The sequence below is a fragment of the Mustela erminea genome, chromosome 14, assembly GCF_009829155.1.
Source record: "Mustela erminea isolate mMusErm1 chromosome 14, mMusErm1.Pri, whole genome shotgun sequence".
NCBI classification, from domain to species: Eukaryota; Metazoa; Chordata; class Mammalia; order Carnivora; family Mustelidae; genus Mustela; species Mustela erminea.
This window is the reverse complement of record NC_045627.1, coordinates 61830924-61855814: the sequence shown is the minus strand read 5'-3', so window position 1 is coordinate 61855814 and position 24891 is coordinate 61830924. Positions and strand designations below refer to the sequence as shown.

The 24891-nt window shown below is 48.8% G+C and overlaps 2 protein-coding genes across 3 annotated transcripts in view; one reads left to right on the top strand and one right to left on the bottom strand.

Moving 5' to 3' along the window:
• UBTD1 (ubiquitin domain containing 1) overlaps positions 1 to 20935 on the bottom strand; it is a 53095-nt gene extending 32160 nt beyond the window's left edge. The window contains exon 1 of the mRNA XM_032312493.1: positions 20168 to 20935. Within this exon, the coding sequence (XP_032168384.1) occupies positions 20168 to 20237 (70 nt within the window). The 5' untranslated portion in view covers positions 20238 to 20935. The remainder of the gene's footprint in view (positions 1 to 20167) is intronic.
• A 120-nt stretch (positions 20936 to 21055) lies between these two features.
• The window catches only part of MMS19 (MMS19 homolog, cytosolic iron-sulfur assembly component), a 34085-nt gene continuing 30249 nt past the window's right edge, over positions 21056 to 24891 (top strand). For both annotated transcript variants that reach the window (XM_032312477.1, XM_032312476.1), the window contains exon 1: positions 21056 to 21212. In XM_032312477.1, coding sequence (XP_032168368.1) covers positions 21101 to 21212 — 112 coding nt within the window. In that variant the 5' untranslated portion in view covers positions 21056 to 21100. The remainder of the gene's footprint in view (positions 21213 to 24891) is intronic.

Below are 24891 nucleotides of genomic sequence, written 5' to 3'. Positions count from 1 at the left end.
AGGGGGTCCTGCAGCAGAAGCTGGGCTCTCCAAAGGCAGCCCCTTCTAATTTCAGACTGCTTTTCTTTAGGAAGAGAAATCGCCCTTACAGGGAACAGAAAAACCAGCTCCCTGAAACTTCTGCCCATGAGTGCCAGCTCTATGTTCTGAATTACATGACAAAAGCTCCAGGCAACACTGCGTGGTAGTTAAAACCTCTCCACAGTTATGAGTTTGGGAGCCAGAGGGACCCATTCCAAATCCCAGGTAGGTGATCTTAGGTGGATCATCTGATCTAAACCCCAGTTCCCTCCTTTATTAAGTAGAAATGCTAACGTTCTCCCCCTTTGGATTATCATGCGGACTAAATGAGATCATGTATGTGAGGTCCCCCAGTGCACAGTTGGCACATAGCAGAAGCTCAGTAAACGGTAATAATATCATGACCACGGCTCTTTGGGGATTTAAAGACCACCTTCCTGATCTTCTTATGCTCTGTGTTTTCTTGCTAAGGAGTCCCAGTTCTTCAAGACAAGATTTCAAGTTCCCCAAACACCCTTTAGCTGCTCTGTCATTAGGCCGCTGTGGCACAATGGCAGGGCCTATGCAACAGGACAGAAAACCTGGATTAGAATCCAGAACTGGAACTCTCTAGGACTAGCCCTCGACTCTACATATCACCTTTATCTGGTCTACTGCAGGCAGCGAGTGGTGAGGCCACTGGGTAGGCCACCCAGAGCCCTAAGAGGGTTTGGTTCAACTAAGACAAGACAGGCAGGACCCACCCAAATAGTGCAAACTGTCCCAAGTGCCCTCTAGTAAATACCAAGAGGACCGCAGGACCCAGGAAGACAGGATACTACAGTCCCCTGTGGACGACCTTGTTTCTCAGCCTTTTTAAACACACTCCCCCTTCTGATAAATACCCAGACTTCATATATATACCCCTACCCAAAACGGTGCCATCGCCCACTTGGGAATTACTATCGCATCGGGCAAGAGCTTTATCAAACTCCAATTTCAATATCCTACACTTTAAAAACAGTATATTCCTGCTGAACCTACAATGTGATTATGATACTGAATATGCATTTTCAACTTCATATATACCCCAATTCCCCAGAGACTGTGATTCTTTATCTCTCTCCCTTTCCCATTGACAATGGCCACTCATGGACAAGAATAGAACACAAAGCGCCTACCGCCAAGAGTAGAAATGTTCTAAGTCAATAAAAGACTGGGTAGAAGAGGAACTGTGGGGCATATTCCTAGCGCTCTCAGAATAGAAGGGCAACAGGACCGAAGTGGGAAGAGCATCAGTGGGAAAGTCGAGAGCTTAGGCTATTATTTACTTCTGGTTTTGAAGCTCCTTTATTAGGATAATGTCCAATTAGGACGAGGAAGATATTTTCCCAGCTGTAAAATGGGACGCTGGTCTGGGGGAGTCTACAGCGAAGAGAAATACTGGGACCCCTACTATCTAAAGGTCTTTTCATTGTTTGGGGTATGGAGAAAAGGAAAACAAAGCACAGTTCTAAAAAAGATACCACAAGGGTCGTTCTGTGGACTAGTTACCATTGCAACAGGCAGCTGGAGGAAAGAAGAACCTGAAGCAGACTGTGGGGGTCCCTGTCCCCTGTCCCCCTCCAATCAGAGGCAGACATGTCGCCACAGTAAAGAGATGGGCATGGGCATCAGAGGCATATCAATTCTGGTCTTGTTCTGCCACTGACTCGCTGGTAATGTCAGATTTTCCTGAACTGTGAGAGGATGACAATTCAATTTACCTCACCGGGTGAGTATGAAGATTAAATGAGATAATAAGTGTAAAATGCTTGGCACAGCATCTGGAAAATGGTAAGTGAACACAAAACATATTTATAAATGTTAGCTTTATTATTTGGATTACTATTATTGGTTCCCAGCAGGAATGCAGGCAGCTGGAAGGGCAGCCCAGAGGCACCTGGCAATCCTCTCATTCTCGTTTCCTATTTATTGTCACAAATGACATGACCTCTGTGGTCAAGGACAAGAACAGCTGGGTAGGCCAGCAACATGCACAGCTGCTGCGTTTTAGGAAAAGTAATACTCCAAGGGGCCTGGGTTGGAACAGAGCTGGCAGTGGAATACAGAGTCTGCCTTGGGGTGGGGAGGGGAGGCAACTCCCGCAGGAAACAGCCAAAGGGGCTGGAGGGGGAGGAGGAGAAAGCAGGAGTGAAAGACCCAACCAAAGACAGGTGGGCACAGGAAGCCCCCTTCCCAGAGACTGGAAGCTGCAGGTGAGCCAGAAGAAAGCCAGGAAGATGACAGGATGTGGGCAGTAAGGGGAAGCTGGGCCAGTCGGGAGGGAGGGGCAGATGGAAAGAAAGGACTAGGCTGCTGGGCGCTACTGGGTGAAGAAAGGTTGGGACAGAACAGGAAGGCCACGCAGGCGCTCTCCCGGGTTGACCTTGGGTCCCCTCCTCAAGCTCTCTCTGTTCCCCCAACTCTGCAGGCCCTAGGATTTCAACCAGTGTTAGGTTACTGCCACCACCGACCTTCGCCATCTGGGTCCTCTTCCCTAGGCTGGCGGCAAAACAGGATGCAGGTTTCATTTCCCCTTTTCCTGGGAACTCTGAAACAAGTGCTCTGTGGATTTCCCTACAGGGAAGAGGCCCAGAAGCCCCCCCCTCCCCAGGACAGAAATCACTTGGCAGTTCCACTCTGAAGTATGCAGTATCCGCCTGCCCAGAGCCACCCCCTTCTCCAGCTGCCTCCTCTCCCTCGCTCTCTTGCTCTCTGAAGGAGGGTTCAGCCTCAAGCCTGCCCGTTGGGCTCAGGTTGTACACACACAGCACCCATCAGGGGAATGCTGGGAAGTCAGTGGGGGTGAACTCATCCTAGCCCTTATGAGTCATTCATACCCCCAGACTCAAGTTCCAGAAAGGCAGTGTTCTCGACACTACCCCAGGTGATCTGGAGTCAGGGAGTCTGGGCTGGTTGTGGGGAGCTCGCATTAGGTCACGTCGTCCCAGGGCCAGGAAGGAAGGCTCCCTGACACCCTGGGGGGGTCACCATGCAGGCTGTCACACAAGCAGCAATCATCACAAGTCTGTCTGCATCTTCGTGAGCCTTTCCTGAGCACAAAGCAAGGTCATGTACATAACCTCTGACCTTCCCTACAATACTAGGAGGGGACTAGGAAGATATTGTTCCCATTTTGAAGATGAGGAAGCTGAGGGAACGTGGGCAGGGTCTTAGCTCCTGAGAAGCAGAGCTGGTGGGCCTGGGACCCATTCTCCAGAAGTCTCCTCATTTACCCTGCGACTTCCCTTTCTGCTGTAAATATCCTCACTTCTCCCAACCTAACAATAAGCACTCCAGCAGGGCTGCTGTGTCAGGCTAACAATCTCTCCTTCACAGAGAACTTCACAGACCCCAAGCCGTCCCCAAGCCCCGGTGTGGCCGGGCCCTCCCCAGTGCTCCCACCCCCACTTGCTGCTCGGGCGCTCCCTCTGGTTCAGCCAACTTGTCACCCATAAACTCTCTCTTTAAAGGGGCTTCCGTACCCTTGGCACTTCCACTGCTGACATGCCAGTGCCGACCCTTCCCCTTCTGCCTGAGCACTGCCAGCCTCCCAGTGGGATTCTGTCTTCTGTCCTGCCCCATCCCTTCCCTAGCCATTCTCTTCATCCTTTGAGTCCAGAGTAGAGTGCCCTCTCGAGACCCCAACATCCCTCTGGTCATGCATTCTCAGTGGCTCCCCATCACCTCCACACCGCTGCCCCACGGCTCAGCTTTGAAGGGATCTTACCTCTTACTGCCCCCTCCCCGGAGCACACACCTGCCCCCAGTCCCTCCCTGCATCTTTGCTGGAGCTTAGGCTGGTCTGCTTTCCCAAGACCCTCCTCTCTTCCACCTTTGAGGCTCCACCCTCCAGGGTCCATAAGTGTCCCCTGCCTGCAGGAGACTGTTTCTTAACACCTGTCCCACCCAAAGCCCTGACAGGGTCAGCCTCAAATCCTGTGTGATCGGGCCCTGCACCTGCGACCTATACCTGGGTGGCCCCGCAGCCCAGAGAACCCAATCCACAGGCTGCCAGAACTCGGCACTGGTGTGCTCAGTCATGCAACAAGCAGATGAGTAAGAGGAGAAGGCTGGGTCTACAGAGAGGGAAGCCAAGAGCAGATGCTCAGATGAAAGCAGAGAGGCCACCAGCCCCCGAAAGACAGAGCCGCCTCCATTCCTGACTGCTCTCCAGCCCCAGCTCCCATGAGGCCAGCTGCCTCGTTGTGATCCTGCCAGCAAACCATTTTTTCCTGAGCTAACCTGGAGGATCCTCTGCTCTGTGTGTCTGTCCAAACCAGCTTGGGGAGCCCTGTCTCCTCCCGACAGCCCCCATTGGAGGAGCCATACACTTGGCAACAGCAGGCTCTGCCAAGGGTCACCTCTCTGCTTGTCTCCTGGATGGCTAGTAGATGCTCCACATATGCCTGCTTCCCTCCCGGGGACCAGAGCTCCTCACTAAGGCCTGGAAGAACCGACAGCCTCAGAACTCCCTTGAATTGACAAGGAGTCAGGAATGGCCCCTCCCAGACAGGTCTTGTCACATGTGACCCCCACCCCCTGGCTGGAGCTCAGTGGCCCAAGCTGGAACGACTGAACACAATCCCAAGTCCTGGGAATGTGGACTTGGGGCTGGGAAAACTGAGTCCCTCTGAGTATGGCTGGGACTGTACAGGAGCACTTGAGACTGTATGGGCTGTGGAGACAGGAAGATGACCGAGACATGGAGTTGAGGGGAAAAGATCCTAACGAAGTTTTTCCAATTCCTGCTTAAGGCCTGGCAGCGATCTTGCTGTGGGGTCCTGAACAGCCCCCCGCTGAAACCCTATAATAAATCACCTTTTTTGTTTAAGCTAGATTCCGCTGGTTTCTGTTACTTGCAGTCAAGGGGTCCTAACACAGCTGGGATCTCCCTTATGCTTCTCTAGGAATACCAAGTAGGTGCTCGACAAACAAACTTGCTGAATAAAGAAGGAAAACTGGCCCCAGATCCTGGCTTTCTGATTTCTGCCAAAGGCACCTCCGTGCTCTACAAATTCTCCACATATATAATGTGAAACTCAGCCCCAGGCAACTTAAATTAAATGCACTTTCCTTGCCCGAAGTGCATTATAACCTCATTTTCATCTCTTCTTTGGGACAAACCAGCACTGAAAGGAAGGACAGGCGGGAGCAGGCCAGAGAAAACAGCCTATGGCAAGTCAGACTGGGTCTGTGCTTTCCCCATCTGCCCCACCGGAAACAACTCTCCCCGAGATTTCTGTCCCTATTCCACGGCCCCAGTCTATCCAGGATAACCATCAAAATCTCCAAGAGGTCACAACGTTTGCACCCCTACCAACGAGTCATTCATGCCAGAGGCCATCACAAGGCCAGACCCGTGAATCCTAAGGCTGGAAGAAACCCCAGAGGGTGGTCCTGCCTAGTGGTTTTCAAACTGTGTGTTCTGTAGGACTCCACGACTTCAGTGGAACCTCTTGGGGTCCCCAGTCTCTCTGGCATCAACCAGGGCAGTGCCTATTTGTTACATGTACCAAGCTGAGCGCCATATGACGGAGTTGGGAGGGAACTCTGGCCCCTGGACTCTTCCCACTGCCCCTCTCTCAAGGCTGCTCCCTTAAAGGCTCTTGGACTTGGGTAGGGCCAGAACTCGCTCCTATGTGAGTGAGCACAGGAAACACGGAGGGAGCACTGCAGACACAACGTGGTGCCCATTAGCCAGTGTGGAGTCTGAGGCCACTCTGACTACATGGGCGGAAGGGCAATGCTAAGCAGCCCGGACAGTATGGGGCTGTCCTGATGCCTGTCCTCTGCTATATATAGTTTCTCCCCTGAAATGACCTCACGTAGCAGCAAGGCTTTGTGGTGTGTCAAAACTGGCTATGCATCCCCAACTCCAGGGAAGAGAGCTCTGCTGAAGAAACTGGTGGTAACTAGGAAAGAGAGCGGTCTGTGGCCTAGGGGGATGGTGGGGAGCAAGCCTTCCAGACGACTCAGGAGAAATTCTTTCCCTTGACCCCCATGAGCAAACGGGAGGCTCCTGCGCAGTGGGTGATGAAACAGAGTCCCAAGTCTGGGGTGAGGGGAGCCCCTGCTTCATCAGAGGCTCACAGATGGCGGGGACCCAAAGCCTGTCATTCATCTGCACCGCACAGGCAGGACCAGCAGAGGCCCTCTTTGATCGCAACGTCCCGTTCACTATTCGAGACCTCCCCTAACCTTGGGGTCACAGCCCATTTGATTCTACTGCCTAAAAAAAAACCACAAAAGCAAGCAAGGACAAACACCAAATGGGGATGGGGACTCTCCCAGGGTGGTGGGAGTGTGCAGATTTTCTTCTGCGGGCTCTCTGGTGTTGTTCACACTTTTTACATAAACCCAACTTCTATAATAAGGCAAATCACATTACCTGCTTCTCTCCAACCTGCACTCCTTACTCAAATCACTAACCCTTCTGCAACTCACCTCAGTTACTCTTCATAACTGCCCTATCCCATCTCAACTCTTTCTAAAGTGTCTACACATTGCCTTTGTCTCTGCTCGTCTACACTGTATGTCTTACTTAAAATGGTACCATATCTTAATTTGTCCTTGCTCCTGCCCGAGCCTGCCAGAAGCCATCGTAGATGATAAGACATATGTGTATAATGTGGACATGGGTATGAAGCAAGATGGAAAGAAAAAAAAAACAAGAGAAATGGAATCTGATTTCCTGGGTATGATACCAGCTCCACCTCTGACTGAGCAGGACAGACCACAGACCTGTGGCTTGACCTCCCTGAACCAGTTCTTCCAGCTGAATTCCTTATTAGTGCCAATTCTCTTCTAAAAGGAAGGAAAGATCCTGATCATGCCTACCAACCCCACAGCTTTTTGAAAAATAGATCATTTCATCTCTAAACCTGAGAGGCCCCAGGCCCAGCCTATAAAACAGGTCCCCATCCATCCATACCTAAACTAGCATTGGATGATGGAGAATAGGACCAGTAGGCTGAAATCTCTCCTTGGACACTTCCTGTGGGCCAGGGCCCTTGGCGTAAATGCCCAAGGGGTGGTCAAATGTGGCAGGCGACTTACACATCTCTGTGTAAGGCTGCAGTACGAGGACGTGATGGTCAGCAGTACACAAGACATCCAGGCCCTGGATCTTCCATGGGACACATGTCACAGCAGGACAGAGCTAGGCTCAGCTTCAAAGAGGAGGGGTCAGCTGCAGATGAAAGGGCCCAGTGTAGCTCTCTTTTTACCCACTGACTCCAAAGACTGCCCATCCTGTTCCTCAGGGAGAGGGCCCAGATAACAACGCAGGCACCATGTGGATGTTTTTCAAAAAATTATATGGGGCCTTATAAAAAGCCATAGTAGCAGTAAGTTCCCAGCCAAGTAAGGCCTCCCTTCTCCTCAGGAGCCAGTACAGTACGTGCCACAAACAGGAGTACAATGGTGGGCGAGACCAGGTGAGCTTGTTCCGTGAACCTGCTGTGACAGCAGAGAGGGAAGAAGGACAAAGAGCAAATAGAGACACCAGGGATATAAACCCCGCAGTGCAGAGCATCACCAGCTCCCCATGGACCTTTGGCACTGTGTGCCATGGATCTGCCCACTAGGATGTGGCCAGATGGAAACAGGTTTCGAAAAAAGGAAACCCAATCACAGAAGCTCCAGTATTACTGGGTTCATCACTCCGTGAGCTCATGGAGGAAAGGAACCAACTCTGCTCTGCCTGGTACCTAACCCAGTGCCCAGGACATATACTGAACATTTGGAGGCAATTTCCCATAGTGCTTAAGATATAAGTCCCTGGGATAAAACTAAGAGGATTCAAACAGCAGTTCCTCCACTTTTGTCAGCAAGGGTCTTAACCTCCCTGAGCCTCAGTTTTTTCCTCTGGAAAAATGCAAGTGATTATACCTACCTTATAGGGCTGATGTGAAAATGGAAGATGCTGGTGTCAAAGATCTTATAGGGTGTTGAATGCATGCATGGTAGGTTAATAAATGGTACTGATTTCAATGATGATAATAAATGGTACTGATTCGGTGATGTGAGGTCTTGAGAAATGAAAACACCCATGTCACATGACAGTCTATTTTGGGGGAACACAGTGCATTCACTAAGTAAAAAAATCAATGCCATGAGTGATATCCTACATTAGAGAGGACAGTGTGGTATGTTTCGGAGATAGTGCATGGGGCAAGGGAAAGGAGGCAGGGGGGACAAACGCATAAAGGTTTGGTGGTCCAAAGAAGTGCACTTTCTGGCACATTCAGGGTGTGTAGTGCAGGAACTGGCAGCAGCAGACTATTTGCTACTCATGGGTGGCAATGACATCAATAAACCAGCCACACCTGTTTAGGGCCCAGAGAGCCCTGGGCTGAAATTGACAATGAGGTAGGCATTGCATGGAAGGCACGCCGAGCTGGGAATCTACAACAGTGGTCCGGAATCCCAAATCTTCCATTTCTCACTGTGTGACCCTGCACACAGTAGTTAGTATCACTAAGCCTCTCCCCTAAATTGAGGACAACCTCTCAGTGATTTATCAGGGACACTGGATGAGATGTGTGTAAAAGTACCTACAGCAGTGCCTGCCCCACAATTGGTGCTTAATAAAGTACAGTGTATCATAACTATAAAACACCTGGTTTTTTTTAACCAAGTTGCAGGGCACTGTATATCAAGTGCAGAAAAGGGCTCTGCTGTGGATGTTGATCACTTTCCAAGAAAGTTCACGAAGGAGGTGTCTGCAGTTGACAACGCATATTAGAGAAATGTGCCAGGCTCCAGGAAGGACGCCCCAGCAGACCCAGAGATGTTCTGCCAAGCTGAAGATGAGCCACAGCACACTGAGGGCACTCCCCAGCCTTCACCTACAGAGCAAGGAATGTTTGTATCTGTTTTGAGACAGCCCAGAAAAGTAGGCACTGGGTGTTGCTGGAATCAGCCAGAGTATGTCAGGGGGTGGGTGGAGGGGTGGAGGAAAGAGATTTGTAACTAACAAGAGTTCTCAAGTTTTTGTGAAAGGTTCACATTTTTTAAAAAATGAAGCTAGATTCAAGGCTATCTCTATAATAATATCACTCTTGCGCAACTTGCTTTCAATTTGCTTTCCTGAATAAAAGAGTGGAATTACAAGAATGGTAGATAACCCCGGCATACAGCGGAAGCTAGGTCCTGTGTAGGAACGTCACTGGCCTTGCATCTCAACTTGTGGGGGAAGAGGAAGGTTGGGGACAGTGGCTTACAGGGCCAGGCATGGTGATAATAGTAACTGCCATTTACTGAGTATTTTAATATGTCCCAGGCACCATTCTAAGGATGTTTTGTGCATTAACTCATTTAATCCTCATGACAACTCCACAGAGTAGGTACTGTTATCTTCATTTTACAGATGAGGAAAGTGAGGTCAAAAAACCTGAAATAACTTGCCCAAGGTCACATAATTAATGAGCTGGAGGAGCTGGAATAATGAAATGCAAACGAATATTAAATGAACAAAATACTCGTCATATTGTCCTAATTATCCACTACGAAATGAAAAATGGTATCTTGTAAATGCCCTGTTTAGAAGATCCTAGGTTTTGCAAATCAAAAGAAATTCACGGTCAGGGGGCACCTGGGTGGTTCAGTTAGTTCAGGAGCCAACTCTCGGTTTTCAGCTCAGGTCACAGGCTCAGGGTTGTGAGATGGCTCCCTGCTTAGTGGGGAGTCTGCTTGGGTTTCTCACTCTCTGCCCTTCCCCCACCCGCCTACATAAATCTATGCATGCATGCACACTCTCTCTCTCTGTAAAGTAAAATAAATAAAACTTTTTTTAAAAAACCTCATGGTCAGCCTTTGCTATACACTCCAATTTCAGGGGAAGGGCCACAGAGTGGCCCGAAGCAGATTTCCAAGGTGGGGCAAGGGGAGGCTACATTCTGCTCTTCCCAACACTCTGGGCTGACCAAGAGTCAACAGAATACATGTCCCCAAAGTAACCATGAACTTGGCTTTGGTTATTGTCATTAACAACCCACTGCCATTTGCTGGGTGTGGACACAGTGCTCATCACTTCACACACATCACCACTTGCGTGATGGAGCCCTTGGCTACCCTGAATGACCCTGCTCTTGTCCCCATCTTACAGATGTGGAAGCTGAAGCTTTGAACTGAGGCTTTCTCACCACAGGGAGAAAGCAGTGGAGCCATCACCTCTTGTTGCTTCTACCTCTCAACCACTTACCTGTTAATAACCTTGGGCAGCTCGGCAACCTCACTAAATCTCAATATCCTCACCCACAAAATGAGAAAAATGATTCCCACCCTGCCTACCTAAGAGGATGTTTGCGGGGGAAAAAATCATGTATAATACTTGTGAAAGCACTTTAAAAACTACAAAATGCTGAACAAAGCAAGAAACCACTAGTCTTATTAATTACAAAGAATGACACCTGATCCAGCAAGCACTTTGCTAACAGGGCTCTGGTTCCTCTTTTCCCTTGGGAATCTTGGAATAATTCAAAGTCTACAGAGCCAGGGCATTCTTTTCTTCAAGTCCCTGGCATCTGGGAGTTGGAAAGTAGAAGTTCATTCTGGGAGAAGGAGGAGGAAACAATGGTATTTGCATTCTACTTGTATTTCTCTTTAGGAATGCAATCTTGGCTGAGATTCTACCCCTTCCAGCACACTCAACCCTCAAACAACATTCAACAAAAATTTATTGAGCATCTACTAAGTGCCAAGTGCTTGATCCAGAACAATGGACTCATGTGGCTCTGGGGTAGAGAGGCTGTAGTTTGGGGGATGGGACATTAAAGGAGGAGGGAACAGCAAGGAGAGGGGAGCAGAGTGGCTGCAGTTCTTGGAGCTTTGCAGGCTTTATAGCGGATTTCTGGCTCCTTTTCACAGAGGTGGGTGAAGGCACCACAATAGAATGAGCTCTGAGCACCAGAATTTGAGTCAAACCACTTAATCTGAGTTCTAGCACTGCCTCTCCTCAGCATCAGGAACCACCGGAACTGATTTACTTTCCTGAACATCAACTTTCTCATATGTAAAATGGGTAGAAATATTCCCATAGGTAAAATGGGGACAATCAAATGAGATGATTGCATGACAGGGCCGATAATAAACTCACTTTAAATACAAAAAACATGTGTTCTCTTTCTCCTGCCCAGAGTAGATAAACTACACAAGAGCCAAAAGCTTGCTCCAAGATCAAACCACTTGGGTTCCAGTCCTGGCTCTGCTGTTTTCAACCTGCATGGCCTCAGGCAGGAGACATTACTTTTCTAGGGCTCAATTTCTTCATCTGTAAAAAGGTGATAATAGTGTCCACCCATAGGACAGTGGTGAGGATTAGCCAAGATACTGCAAGTGATGCTCCTGGCACATGGTAAACACCAAGGAAAGGTGAGCTGCTGCCAAGTGTGTCTCTTCTAGCCCTAAAACAACAAAACTCTGAGTCCTCTAAGATCTGGGCCACTTGGTCACCGGCTGGCTGCCTCGGTTGGACTCTGGTGCCAGCCTCCCTGAAAAGACAGGTACAAATGAGAAGCCCTCTTCGTCCCCTCACCCCAAACCCTGCAGAAGATGCTACAGCCCCTTTCCTGACAATAAGGGACATGGGTTGAGGGGCTGGAGATGGTCAGAGGTATGCATGCATACTGAGCTCGGTACCTCTTCCCTCTGGGCTCAGTAAGCAGGGAGATCTTGACCCCAACAGAGAGTTCATGGCTTTGAGCAGCAGACAAACTCCCCATGTTGCCAAGTGACTGCCAACCCTACGAGCTCCCATCTGAACCACAGTCCTACATCTCTCACATGCAAAATGGGGTTAAAAAAAATTGGTGTGCACCCCAAGTAAGACAGTGTCAATATTCTCTGGGAGCCTGATGAATTATAACACAGATCTGCTTCGGTAAACTGGAAGCCCCATCCATCCATCCATCCATCCATCCATCCATCTATCCGTGCCATCGACCATCTAATTAGAAACCCAGAAGTAAACCAAATTCTGACTGACCAAAAAAAAGATGTCAAAGAACCCACCCATCCAAGCTCCTGGACTTCCCTTCCTCTAGGGCCCCTCAGGCTTCACTATGAGCTCATCTACTCCTTCTCTAGGTACAATTCTAACAATCCCAACTGTCTGTTTCCCCAGGAAATGGGAGGGGCTGCTATCTGAGCCCCGTAGATGGAATCTTATGAAGTGACCACTATGATCAGGTGTCACTTCACACCCAATACGATGGCAGGGGCACCTGGGTGGCTCAGTCAAATGTCTGCCTTCAGCTCAGGTCATGATCTGGGGGTCTTGGGATCAAGCCTTGTGTTGGGCTCCCCACTCAGTGGGAAGTCTGTTTCTCCTTCTCTCTCTGCCCCTTCCATTGCTTGTGTTCTCCCTCTCTCAAATAAATAAGTAAAATATATTTTAAAAAAAAAAAAAAAAAAAGCAAGCAAGAAAAAAAAAAAGCAAATGAAACAAAACAAAAACCAGAAAGTAAAAAGCATTTTTGGTGAGGATGTGAAGAGACTGGAACTCTTGTCCACTGCTGGGGGGAATGTATAATGGTACAGCCGCTGAGGAAAACAGAAGGGCAATTCCTCAAAAAATTATACCTAGAGTGAACATGTGATCCAGCAATTCCACTTCTGGATATATACACAACAGAACCGAAAGCAGGCACTCAACCAGATTTGTACACCCGTGTTCACACAGGAGCACTACTCACAACAGCCAAAAGGTGGAAGCAGCCCAAGTGTCCACTGACAGATGAATGAACAAGGTATGGTGGAGACATACAATGGAAAGCTATTCAGCCTTAAAAAGGAAGAGAATTCTGACATGTGCTACATCACGGACAAACCTTGAAGATACCACGCTAGGTGAAATAAGCCTAATGCAGAAGTTCAAATATTGCTTCACTCCACTTACTTGAGGTGCTGAGAGTGGTCAAAGTCATAGAGACAGGAAGCAGACTGGTGGACACTGGGGGCTGGGAGAGGGAAGAATGAGGAGCCTGTGTTTAATGGGGACAGAGTTTCCGCTGGGAAGGAGGAAAAACTTGTAGAGATGGATGGTGGGGATGGCTGCACAGCAGTGTGAAGGTACGAAGTGTGCACAGCGATATACCTGAGTTAACGTCACGTGGATCTAAGCACGTGCTCTTTAAATGGGGAAATGAAAAAAAGAGGTGACTGTTACTAGGGAGAAGACCGATTATAGGTGGAAATGGGAAGCCCGAAAGCACAGCAGCCAGACACCATCTAGTGCAGGGCCCACTGCCCTACAGGTTCAGAAGCCCAGAGGCCTCACCCTGTTGTGAGCACAATTGTGGACCAAGCAGGATGCTGTTCTCATTCAGAGCCCAGAGCGGAATCAAGAACTTCCCCACCCCAGTGCTGCCTGAGACCCTGAGCCGGGCCATGGTGGAATGGGTTCTCCCTCAGCAATTTTCTTCCGTTCACCCTCGCTTCGTTCAGAAATAAAGGCTTTTGACAGAAAGAAGCTTTTGTGGTCCCCACCTCCGCCAAGCAGGTGCTTTGTACATACAGGTCTGAACTCCACACCCCTGAGTCGCAAAGAGGAGGTTATTCATGCTCAGTACACTTTGCTTAGAAGCTTATCATCCGTTTCAGAAAGATTCCCATCCAAAAATAGTTTTTAAACATTTCTTTTATAGTTTTGCTCTTTAAAAAAAAGAGTAAGCTTCAATGATCTGGTGGGGAAAATCACTGGCTATGGTTTTTGTGTGTAAAAATCCTGTGGCTAGGATAATAGAAACTTTAGGAGTTCACAAAATCTCCTTTCATCAGAGCTCACTTGCTTCTTAAACCCTCTCTGGGAGGTGGGCAGGGTAGCAGTCATCCCATTGTATGAACCGGGAAACTGAGGCTCAGATAGATCAAAGTCACACACACAGTTAGGAAGAAGCAGAGAACCAAGGCCTTATTTCCCACCAATGGCAGATGAGGATCTGGGCTGGGGATCTGACATTTGAGCAGACCACACAGTCACGAAAGTAATTTCAAAAACAGCCTTAGTTTATTTTATCCCTATAACATCTTCCTGAAGTAAACTGGAAATACTAACATTTTTTAAAATAGAGAATCAACCGAGCAAAAAACGAGTGACTTGCCCAAGATCACCATTCAGGAAAGGGGCAGAAAGGGGCAGAGAGAATAGACCTCTTCCCTCTTAAACACACTTGACCTTGAGCCCTTCCCTACAATGTCTTGACCCCAACACACTCAAAACTTGAAGAAGCCCATACAGTTCCTATATAGGTTGCACCACATTTCTGTGAACTCGGCAGGGAGTAGATATACCTTTATTCTCTTTTTAATAGCTGGAAAAGAAAAAGAGGTTAAAGAAAACTTTAAGTTCCTTTCAGTTCTAAAATGCTATGATTCTAAAAATTCCTCAGCAAGTTGCTCGGTAGAGAGAGGCCTGGAATCCACAGCACCCACCTTCCTGCTTCCCAGTCTGTTAGACAACCCCATCCCCACAACTAGGAATACCATGTGTGTCTGGGAGAGGGGTCCACTCTCAGATGCATGCAAGGACATAAGACATCAAGAAAGTGCTATTGCCTGGTTAGAGGACTTGACTCTGCTCTGCTGCTCTAGCCCGGGTGTCTCCTAGCAAACCAGAGGGAATTCTGTCCCAGGTATCTGAGACCTTAGCCAGGCCTGGGGTGAGAACGAAGCCAGTGTCAGGAACAGAACACAGCACTGTGAAGTTGCACCGAAGTGCCCTTACTTAGATGCGTGCCCTAACACCCACCGCACAGGACAGCAATCAGGGCTGCTCTTTCCTGCCTTTCTGTAGACCTTCCCAACTCTGCTAGACACAGTAGCTTCATCCAACTAAGACTTATTAAGCACCTATTGTATGTGAGGCACTGCTCTATGTAACAGGGAGCAAACAAATAAAAATCTCTGACCCCTCGGTAGTAGGGAAGGTGGCCAATGCCAGAAGATGGTAACAGCCATGAAGAAAAATAAAATGGGGGAGGAGGGACAGATAATGCTGACAGCAAGTACTATAGGGAATGGGACCCATTTTTCAAAGGATGGCCTCGGAGGGCCTCACTGCAGAGAAAGGCTTGAGGGGATATGGAGGAGGCAGACAAGGGAGGGACCCATTCAGGTATCGGGGGGTGGAACGGGCCATGAAGAGCACAAGGCAGCTTAAAGGTAAGCTGGTGAAATCATATCGTGTCTTGTAGGCCAACACAAGGACTCTGAATGAGATCAGGGACAAAAGAGTAACAAAATCTGACTTACAGTTCGCAGCCTCACTCTGGCTGCTGTGATGAGAACAGTCTGTCGGGAGACAAGAGAGGAAGCAGGAAGGTCAGTTAAGAGGCCGATGGCAGCTTAGGCCAGGGCTAAAGTGGTGAAGATGAAGAGACTCAGGTTCTGGATATATTTAGGGCAAAGCCGATAGGATCTATTGATTAAATGGATGTGGGACTGAGAGAAAGGGGAGGTGTCAGGGATGACTCAAGGTTTTGGGGGCCGGGGTAACTGGAAGGACAAAATCACATTGACAGATGGGAAGACTCAGGGAGGAGCACGGTGGGGGCCGGGGAGTTGCAGGTTCCTTTTGTTCTGGACATGCTAAACTGAGAAGCCCTTTATACATCAAATGTGGTGAGTACCAGCAGAACATACAAGGCTAGAGCTGAAGAGGATGGGTTGAAATTATGAATGTGGGAATCACCAGCTGTATAGCAATACATTGTTGTATGTGTTATCATACAGGATTTCCATGTATGATCACGTGTAACGTGCATGAGTATGGTTATTATCTCCCCCACCCCTAAATTGTAAGCTCCATGTGGCCAAGGACCATGTCTGTTCACAGCCAGCAAGGTGCCTGGCACTCAGTAAATATTTACTGGGCAAATGGAGAAGTTGCTCAATTACTCCCTCAAGAATAGCCACAGCAGCCCACACAATGAGAAGCGACTCTCTTGCAACTACAAAGCCAAGCCCAACCAGCTCAAAACAGGGCCCTGGGTCTGTCCGCACCAGGCTTGAGATTCCAGAACGTAAGTGGATACTCCTGGCACATCGCAGAGTCAGATAGTTGGGTTTCAGCCCTGCCACATTCTCAAAGGGTGGAGCTGGGCAAGAGACTTGCCTGTTCTACCACCTCGCTTTCTCCCTGGGGTGACTGGGGGAGGGCCTGCCTTACCCATGGCAGGGGCAAAGATAGATCTACTCAGGGTATATGTGCCGGCGGGTGGGGAGACCCCTAAATGAGTAAATCCCCAAGTATTCTTTGAAGCATGTAAGGGCCACCCAGCACCTGAAGGGGGAACATAGTCCTTCTGGGGATACACTAGGAATAACAGTTAAAAAATAAAAAAGAGGAGTGCCTGGGTGGCTCAATGTGTTAAAGCCTCTGCCTTCAGCTCAGGTCATGATCTCAGGGTCCTGGGATCAAGCCCCGCATTGGGCTCTCTGCTCAGCAAGGAGCCTGCTCCCCCCGCCCCCACGCCCCCCCCGCCGCCTACTTGTGATCTCTGTCAAATAAATAAATAAAATCTTTAAAAAAGAAAAAAGAAAAAAGAATGATAATCACAAACTTTCTAGCTAGGCTAGATGCCCTGACTAATGGGCATCATGTCTCCACTTTACCTGCCAAGTGACTAGGAAGACATAACTAAGGCCAAAAGGTGACATAACAGGGCACAGGATTTCAACTCAATAACTTCGCAGTTTTGAACAGTTGTCTTTGTGAAGATGATGAAACAGCTCTGATGATCTAGTACAAGTCCACCCCTTTCTGAGATACTGAAAGTGTGACCCGAGAGAGGTTTGCGGACTTGCCCAGGGTCACCCAACCACAGACCCGGGACTAGAACTCAAGTTCTAGGTCTCTATTGGTGGTTTCTTCCCATTACACCAGCGGCAAAGGAAAGGTAAGAGTTACCAGGGGAGCTGGGGATTTTTAGGCATTAGTGTTACAACATCAAACTATGTCTTTGTCAAAGGGTAAGCTGCAGATGTTATAGGAATGCCAGGTGCACGCTGTGAAGTTAAGAAGGATTCCTTCCCTCATACCAAACTTGTCATCCTACAGAGTTCCCCTTGGCTTTGGACTTTATGAATAAAGCTATTCATAGGGGACCTATGGAACTGAAAAAATGATACACTAGCAGGAAAAAAAAATGCAGATATATACTTCAGTAAAATATTTACATGAAAAATTCAGATGCTGGGGTGCCTGGGTGGCTCAGTGGGTTAAAGCCTCTGCCTTCGGCTCAGGTCATGATCCCAGGGTCCTGGGATCGAGCCCCACATCGGGCTCTCTGCTCAGCGGGGAGCCTGCTTCCTCCTCTCTCTCTCTCTCTCTGCCTACTTGTGATCTCTGTCTGTCAAATAAATAAATAAAATCTTAAAAAAAAAAAAAGAAAAATTCAGATGCTAAGATATAGTCGGGTTAACGTTCAACAAATATTGAGTGCTTCCTCTGTATAAGTCATTGTGCTAAGTACTGAGTGTGTGTGTATGCATGAGCATATGTGTACATGTACGGCTAGATGAGCGAGTGTGAGAGACAGACACCTAAGGATAAGACAGAACCCAGGTCCTCAAGGCTTGCAGGGTAGTTGCTGATACAAGACTGTAAACATCAAAGAAATGACTAATAATATGGAGAAGATAATTGTTAAGTAAGTGGCATAATGTGTCTGCAGGAGTTCTCAGAAAGGGGGGAGTTGGAATTGTAAGGCAATGTGCTTCTGGAAAGATACGGGATTTGAGACGAACCTTGAAAGGAAGAAAGGCTCTTGATAAGAAGGGGGGGGGAATGGCAAAGTGCAAACACTGGTGGCCTTAATTCAGGGAACAGAAAGAAATCACCCCTTAAAAAAGGACTGACCAAACTGAACAGCCTTGAAAGTTAAAGTTCTTACAGAACTGGAGAGGTGTGAAAAGATTTCTAAACAGGGGCACAAGGCTGGCTCAGTCAGTAGAACACACAACTCTTGATCTTGCGGTTATGAGTTCAAGCCCCATGCTGGGTGTAGAATTTACTTAAAAAAAAAAAAAAAAAAAAAAAAGACTGTTAAAAAAAATTCCTAAACATAGAATTATAGGGCTCAAAACAGGTTAATTTAACAAACATCTTCGGGGAGGGGGGGAACAGTGTGCAGGCATTAGGTGAATGACTGAAGATGAACTTGCCTTTTGTGGGAAACTAAGTTCAGCTTGGGAGGTGAGTTGAACTTGAGATGACAAGGGAGTGAAGCAGAGTGGAAGGGGCGGGTTTGTACAACTTTCCAAGGAAGAATCAGCAGGTCCTAGTGGCTGATGGGCTGGGAGGCAGAGAAAGCCAGCAGAAAGACATCTCCAAAGTATCAAGTTAGGCAGCTGCAAGAATGGAAGAGTAAAGGGAAGTTGGCTGAGGGGAGAGATGCAGAGCTTGCTTTTAGAAGTGTTGAATCTGAGAATAACTACATCAGCGTGTCCAGTGGGCATTTACTGATGCGAGTCTGGAGTTTGACAGATAATAGTTGAAGATACAGCGTACAGGTCTTCCCAGTGGATATAGTTGTGGGACTGAATATAATTTCTCTGGGAGGCAGTAAGAGAGGGGGGAAAAAAAAGAATGTCAAACTGAACCATGGGTGTGTACACAGCTAGGAGGTGATGTGATAGTGAGCTGCAGTGATCAGAGAAAACAAAACAAAACCAAACCAGGATAATCAAACATAGAGAAAGGAAGGGGGGGGCAGTTTCAAGTATGAGAGAGTTGTCACCAGTGAAAAATGCTACAAAATCAATCATGTGGACTGAGCACATAAATAATAAATAAGTCATTGAATAAATGAATGAATGAAAGAAAGAAAGCCCTTGGGTCTAAGAATCAACTTTCCTCAGAATGGCCAGGGCTGCCAAAAGGTTTTCCAGTGTTAAATTTACCTCCTCCCTCCACCCCCAGAAAAACATGTTTCTTCTTCCACAAGTCATCCTGTCCACCACACAGACATCCTTCTCTGCTTCCCCCATTTTTCCCCTCATCTTCCTTCCCAGTGTCCACAACCCAAGCAACACACCTTCGGTGTCAAAGGACACAGGAAATTCCAACTAGAGTTTCCACTTCATTAACAACTATGCCTGTGGCTCCTCTTACATAAAAGGATATGTAGCAACTGAATGGAAGAGGAGACTGCGATCTAGCCCCAGCTACACTACTAACTAGCTGTGTGTCTTTGGGCAAGTTGTTCAACCTCTCTGTATCAGGGCTTCTACAAAGAGAGGAGGAGTTAGGTCTATCTGGACTCCTGATCTATCTGGACAAATTTTGAAGGTCCCTTTCAACTCTAAAGTATACGATTTTTATCGTTCTCAGAAGGTCCTTGCAACATCCTCAGAGAAGGAAGTGAGTACAAGACCCGGGGAAACAAACGCCAGACCTCTTCCCAGGGCGAAGCGCCAGTATTGGAGGAGTGTACCAAGAAAGTGAGAAGACGCTGCCCGGCCCTCGCGGATCACCAAGGAGCAGATCCCATCCCCAAGGCTGGGAAGGATCCCAACAAACCCAAGCGCGATTCCCACCCCACACCCCACCTTTTCTAGACTCTAGACAGCCGGGAGGCTCTAAAAAGCCCTGCGGGAAAAATAAAGATTTCTTTCCCAGAGTCCTGCGCTGCTTTTGCCAGTTGGATTCCGGCAGACACGATCTGCAGCCCGATAATGACACAGACAGTCTCTGGAAGAGCGACAGTTCTCGCTCGCTCCGAGTTCTGGGGACGACTGGCCGCCCGCGCCGTGCCCCGACGGGCCAGCCTCCGACCCCGACCCGGCTGCCAGACCAGCGGCGCCCCCGTCCCGGGCCCCCCTCCCCTCCGCCAGCCCCGCTGCGGTCTGCAAACATTTCCTGCCCCCGCCCCCACCCCCACTCGGAGCTTCCCAGTTGGAGCGAGTTGGGCTCGCAGCCGGGTCAGCTCTCGCAGTTGCCCCAACTCGGCTCCCCCGGCCACCAGGGCTGGGGAGCGGGCCCCCGTCTGGCTCCAGAACAGCCATCTGGGAAACCCAGGCGCCAGGAGCCGTGGGAGGTCGCTTGGGAAGCCCAGCGCTCGGGCGAGGAGGGGGACAACTGGCGAGGCGCCCGTGGCCCTGCTCCCTTCCTCGTCGTTACCTGCTCGCTTGCGGGGGTGTCCCGGGGCGGCCGGCCTCTCCCGGCGCTGTCTCCCCACGCAGTTGCCCATGCTGGCTCTTCAGTCGGGCCCCATGCACCGGAGGCGGCGGGCTGGTCGGCTGCTCCGCGCTTCTGCCCCGGACGGCGACGTCCCGGGTCAACGGCTCCTGCCTCCCCGCATCGGGCGCTCCTCGATCTTCCCCCCGGGGGCGCGCTCTGCCCGGGCGCCGGCTTTGCCACAAACTTTGCGGGCGAGGGGAGTTAGGGAGGGGGCCGATTCCCCAGCACAGTCCCAGGTGGCCGGGCCAGGGGGGCCCGCGACGGTGCCCGGCCGGAGACCAGCTCCGCTGGAGGGGCGGAGAGAGGGGGCGGGCACCTCCGCAGCTACTCCCTGCTCGCTCGGGGCTCCCAGCTGGGGCCGGCCCCCCGGAGCCTGTCACTCACCTGCCTAACCCCGCCCCAGCCCGGCCCCGCTCCCGGCCGCCTGCTCGCTGTGCCCGCGCCTCCGCCGCCACCCGCCCCAGGTGCGCATGTGACCGACAGCACCGCCCCCTCGGGCCGGGCCTGATTTTCTCATTGGCTTCCCCCAGGGTATGTACCGCCCCTTGGCCCCACCCAGCCAGGTACCCGCCCCGCCACCCGTCTCCCGGGTAGCCCGGCCGGGAATTATTCGCCCTCAATGGCCCCCGGCTGCGTGCCCAGCAGCCGCCTTCCCTGCCCGCGCCACCGCCCCGACTCCAAGCCCCGCCCCTCGGGGAGGGACCGTTCCATCCCTCCCTGGAACTGCCTGGCCAGGAGCCGGCAGGCACGTGATCCAGGGAAGCGCCCCGCCTCTTTAACCTTAGCCAGGCGATTGGCTCAGGAGGCGCGTGCGCTCAGAGGCCCATCCCGTGCCACCGCCCACTTCCCCTCCCACGGTCTCTGGTTCGCGTCATGGCCGCCGCCGCCGCTCTGGAGGCGGTGGCGCCTACGGGCGCACTGTGGGGCCTCGTGCACGACTTCGTCATGGGTCAGCAGGAGGGCCCCGCTGACCAAGTGGCTGCAGGTATGGCGGACGGCGCCGCGCGGCTTCCGCATGGGGCCGACAAGAGGGGGCGGCCTCAGTACAGCCGCCGGGCGGAAGGGAGTGAGGAACGCGGTGACTTTGAGAGATGGGTCTGGGGCTGGTTGTGAGCACCGCATGCTTAAGAGCCGTAACAAATGGAGAGTCGCTTGCATCTTCCTTAAAGTGCCTTTACGCCACTCATCTTAGTAGACAGTCACTCTATGCTCCAGCTGGGGTTAGAGAGTCATTACCGAGTCACAGATGAGGAAACTGAAGCCCGGAGAGGGCAAGAGACTCGCACATCAGGCAGGGGGTGCAGCTGGGACTCAGCTTCAGGTCCTCCGGTCCAGATCCTGGTACTCCCGCCGCTAAACCACATTGTTTGGCGGAGGTTGACGTGAGAAGCAGCGTCTTCCGCGGCATCAGCTCTAGTCGCGTGGCATGTTGGGGGTGGCCGCGCGGCGCGATCTCTGACTGGCTGTCAGAGGAAAGAGGAGGGGAGAAGCCAGTCTTGGGTGGGGGGGGGGCAGTTTGAGATGTCTAGTGTATGCTCCTTAAGACTTTCCCTCCGTTTCTTGGTAAAGTTCTTGATTAATTTGCTTCGTGACTTTTTTATGTGGTGTTTGTTTTTATCTTTTCCCCGATCTCCAGTTTCCTGCTTTTGACCAGTTCAGGGATCTCTCAGTTCTCACAGCTTAATCTAGGATTTGACTAAAACAAATTCCAGATTTCCTTGGGAGTCAGAGACTTCACTCTTTTAGGGGAAAAAAAAAAATCTAAAAAGTTGAGTGTTAAGAGGCCTTCAGACTTGTTTACGTAATAGAATACGAAATTATCTCGTGAATACAAATGCGTTTTGTCTGTTTTTGGAAATTTTGCGTGCTTGGGAAAAAGTAAAAGACATTTCTCTTGAAAATTGAACATCTTAACTTTTAGAAATGTGAGAAATGAATAAAGTGAATCTGTGAGACAATACAGTACTATGGTCCTTAGCAGTTCCACTTTCATTCAGTCATCCCACCATTATTGAACACATATTTTTCTCCAAACACGATGCAAAGCAATAGGAATATAAATACAGATCAGACTCGATCTGTGCCCACCAAGAACTTTTACTGTGGTGGGAAAGTCAACCATGCAAACAAATAGTATTATCACATCTAAAAAGGGGTTGTATGGGATATGTGCAAGGTGGCAAGGAAGCATCAAAGAGCAAAAGCCTGATGCTGTCATTCTACCAAATTTTAACTTCTTACAGCTTTATATAGTACGTTATCAATGCCATTTTCCCCAGTGTTTTATTTTGAAAATTTTCAAACATACAGCAGAGAATTTCATAACAGGCACACCTACACACACCACCTAAACTACCATTAACATTTTAATATAACTTGCTTTGTCGGATATCTTTCCGTCTATTTAGATTGCGGATATCAGTACACTTCCTCCTAAATGCTTTGGTAGGCGTATTATTAACTAGAGCTTGTTTATAGTTTATTTTGGTGTACAATTTATATTCAGTGAAGTGTACAATCTTAAGTGTAACGTTCACTGATTTTGAAAAATGCACCCGCCTACCCCCTACTGTTATAGCAATGCCATTTGTAACTATTCTTTCACATTTATACATTATGAACAATAATTTTGGAATTTTCAAATTCAAAACACACTTGACAGCATGGATAAGGACTGCCAAGTACTATAAATACCTTTGTAAAATTTATATTTTTTTATGCCTGAAAAAAATGACCTAAACTGTTGTCTAGTTTAAATTTAACTCAGCTCAACTAAGACTGTAACATTAGCCCTGTTGTAATTTAGCCCTCTTGACTAGAAAAGGAGGTTGGTAGTAACATAAAGTTGAAAAGGTTTGGTGGAGTTGGATTATGCATAACCTTGGATTCCAGGCAGAGGGATTTGAATGAGCTATTGTAGGTAATAAAAATCATTGTAGATCCTTGCACAAGGGAGTCATATAATGAAAGCAAATTTGAGAAGGATTAAATTGATTTTCTCAATCTGAGATCACAGCCCTAGTTAAGGTTTTGAAGGCTGACAGAGTTTTGAATCATTCCCAGAATAAGATGTGCTTTCTAATCCAGCATGAGTCTAGTTTTGTTAGCACTAAAGCGACCAGCTTTCTATTCAGCCTCTCAAAGCAGCAGCGTGTCCTACAAATTGTAAATGCAGAAGGAACACCCTGTAATCACAGGCAGCTATGACCAACTTTGTTTTGCACCTTTGCTGTGAAATTCCTGAAGAAAGTAGGTGTCAGGTGTAAAGGTACAAATGATGGAAGAGAAATGACCCAGTAGGCTAAGGGTTAAAGACATAAGAAAAAAATTTTTTTTATTTATTTGACAGAGCATAAGCAGGTGGAGTGGCAGTCAGAGGGAGAAGAGAAGCAGACTCTCCGCTGAGCAGGGAGCCCAATGCCAGGCTTGATGCTGGGCCCGATCCCAGCACCCTGGGATCATGACCTGAATCTAAGACAGAGGCTTAACCAACTGAGCTACCCAGGGGTCTCAGGGTTTAAGACTTTTCATTCTAGAATTCAAAGGTTGCCACTACCTGGCCCCAGCCCTTATTCTCACCAGTGCCCTCCTGGACCTTCAGTGCCAGGCAGCTGCCTGGATTTGCTATTCCCTGAGTGTTTTCCTTCCCACTTCTTTTGCTAACTCCATCTTACTAAAGTTAGACCTCAGATTCAAGACCCAGCTTGAGAGCTCACTGCCTGCCTCCCAAGTGTTTCTGGTTTACTCTAGCCAGACATCATCTCACACTTAAAAATCTTTGTATTTATTTCTCAACCACTCATTTATTAGCACTTATTAGCAGACTTATTCATAAGCCCTCATTTATTAGAAGACTTGTTTAGTAGCTTTTCTGTATCTCTCTCCATATCCTATCCTATGCCTACCACCCAAGTCTCCTGGAGACTAACATAAGTAAGTATGCAGTAAAAAGCTGTGTAAGTGAATGGAATGAGAGATGTTGAAGGAAGAATCTGTGGAATTTGAGGCCTAAGTAGTTACAGGGCTTGAAGGAGGAGGAGGACTCCAAGATGACCCCAAGCTTTTGAGCCTAAGGATGAGCAAAAGAGAAGTTCTTTGTCCAAAAATGGAGGTTGGGAAGGAAGCTGATTTTGAAGAGTGTGAGGTTTGGACATCTTGAGGGATATAAATTTTCTTCCTTTCCTTTTCCTTATTTGGATTTTCCTTCGTTTTGGTCTTTATTGTATTTTCCCACTTTCGTGGGAGACCACTATTCCTGAAACCAAAAGACTGTTAAGCAACAATAAAACAGTTCTGAGAAATGTCTGTGGCATCCTCAGCAGAAAAGGCATTTTTGAGAGCTTGATTAGAACTGATTGGGATTTTTCTGTCTCCTGCTCCTTCACATCCTTCCCCCTTCCTCCTTTGGCTGCTCCAGATTCTCAAGAGGCTGCAACTCCATCAGACAGAGGTCTGATTGTGCATTCGTCAGTCTCATATAAATACTTCTTTGATGACTCCTCAGTGTTCCACATGAACTAGTGCCCTGCTGAGGGAAGTGTGGGTAGTTAGGAGGTGCTGGTAGCTCCATTTTTAAAGTAAATCTTGGACACGCTGGAAAAACTTAGGTGTACTTATGTAGGGAAAGGAACTTACGCTTGTTTTTCCTTAATGCCAGTGAGACT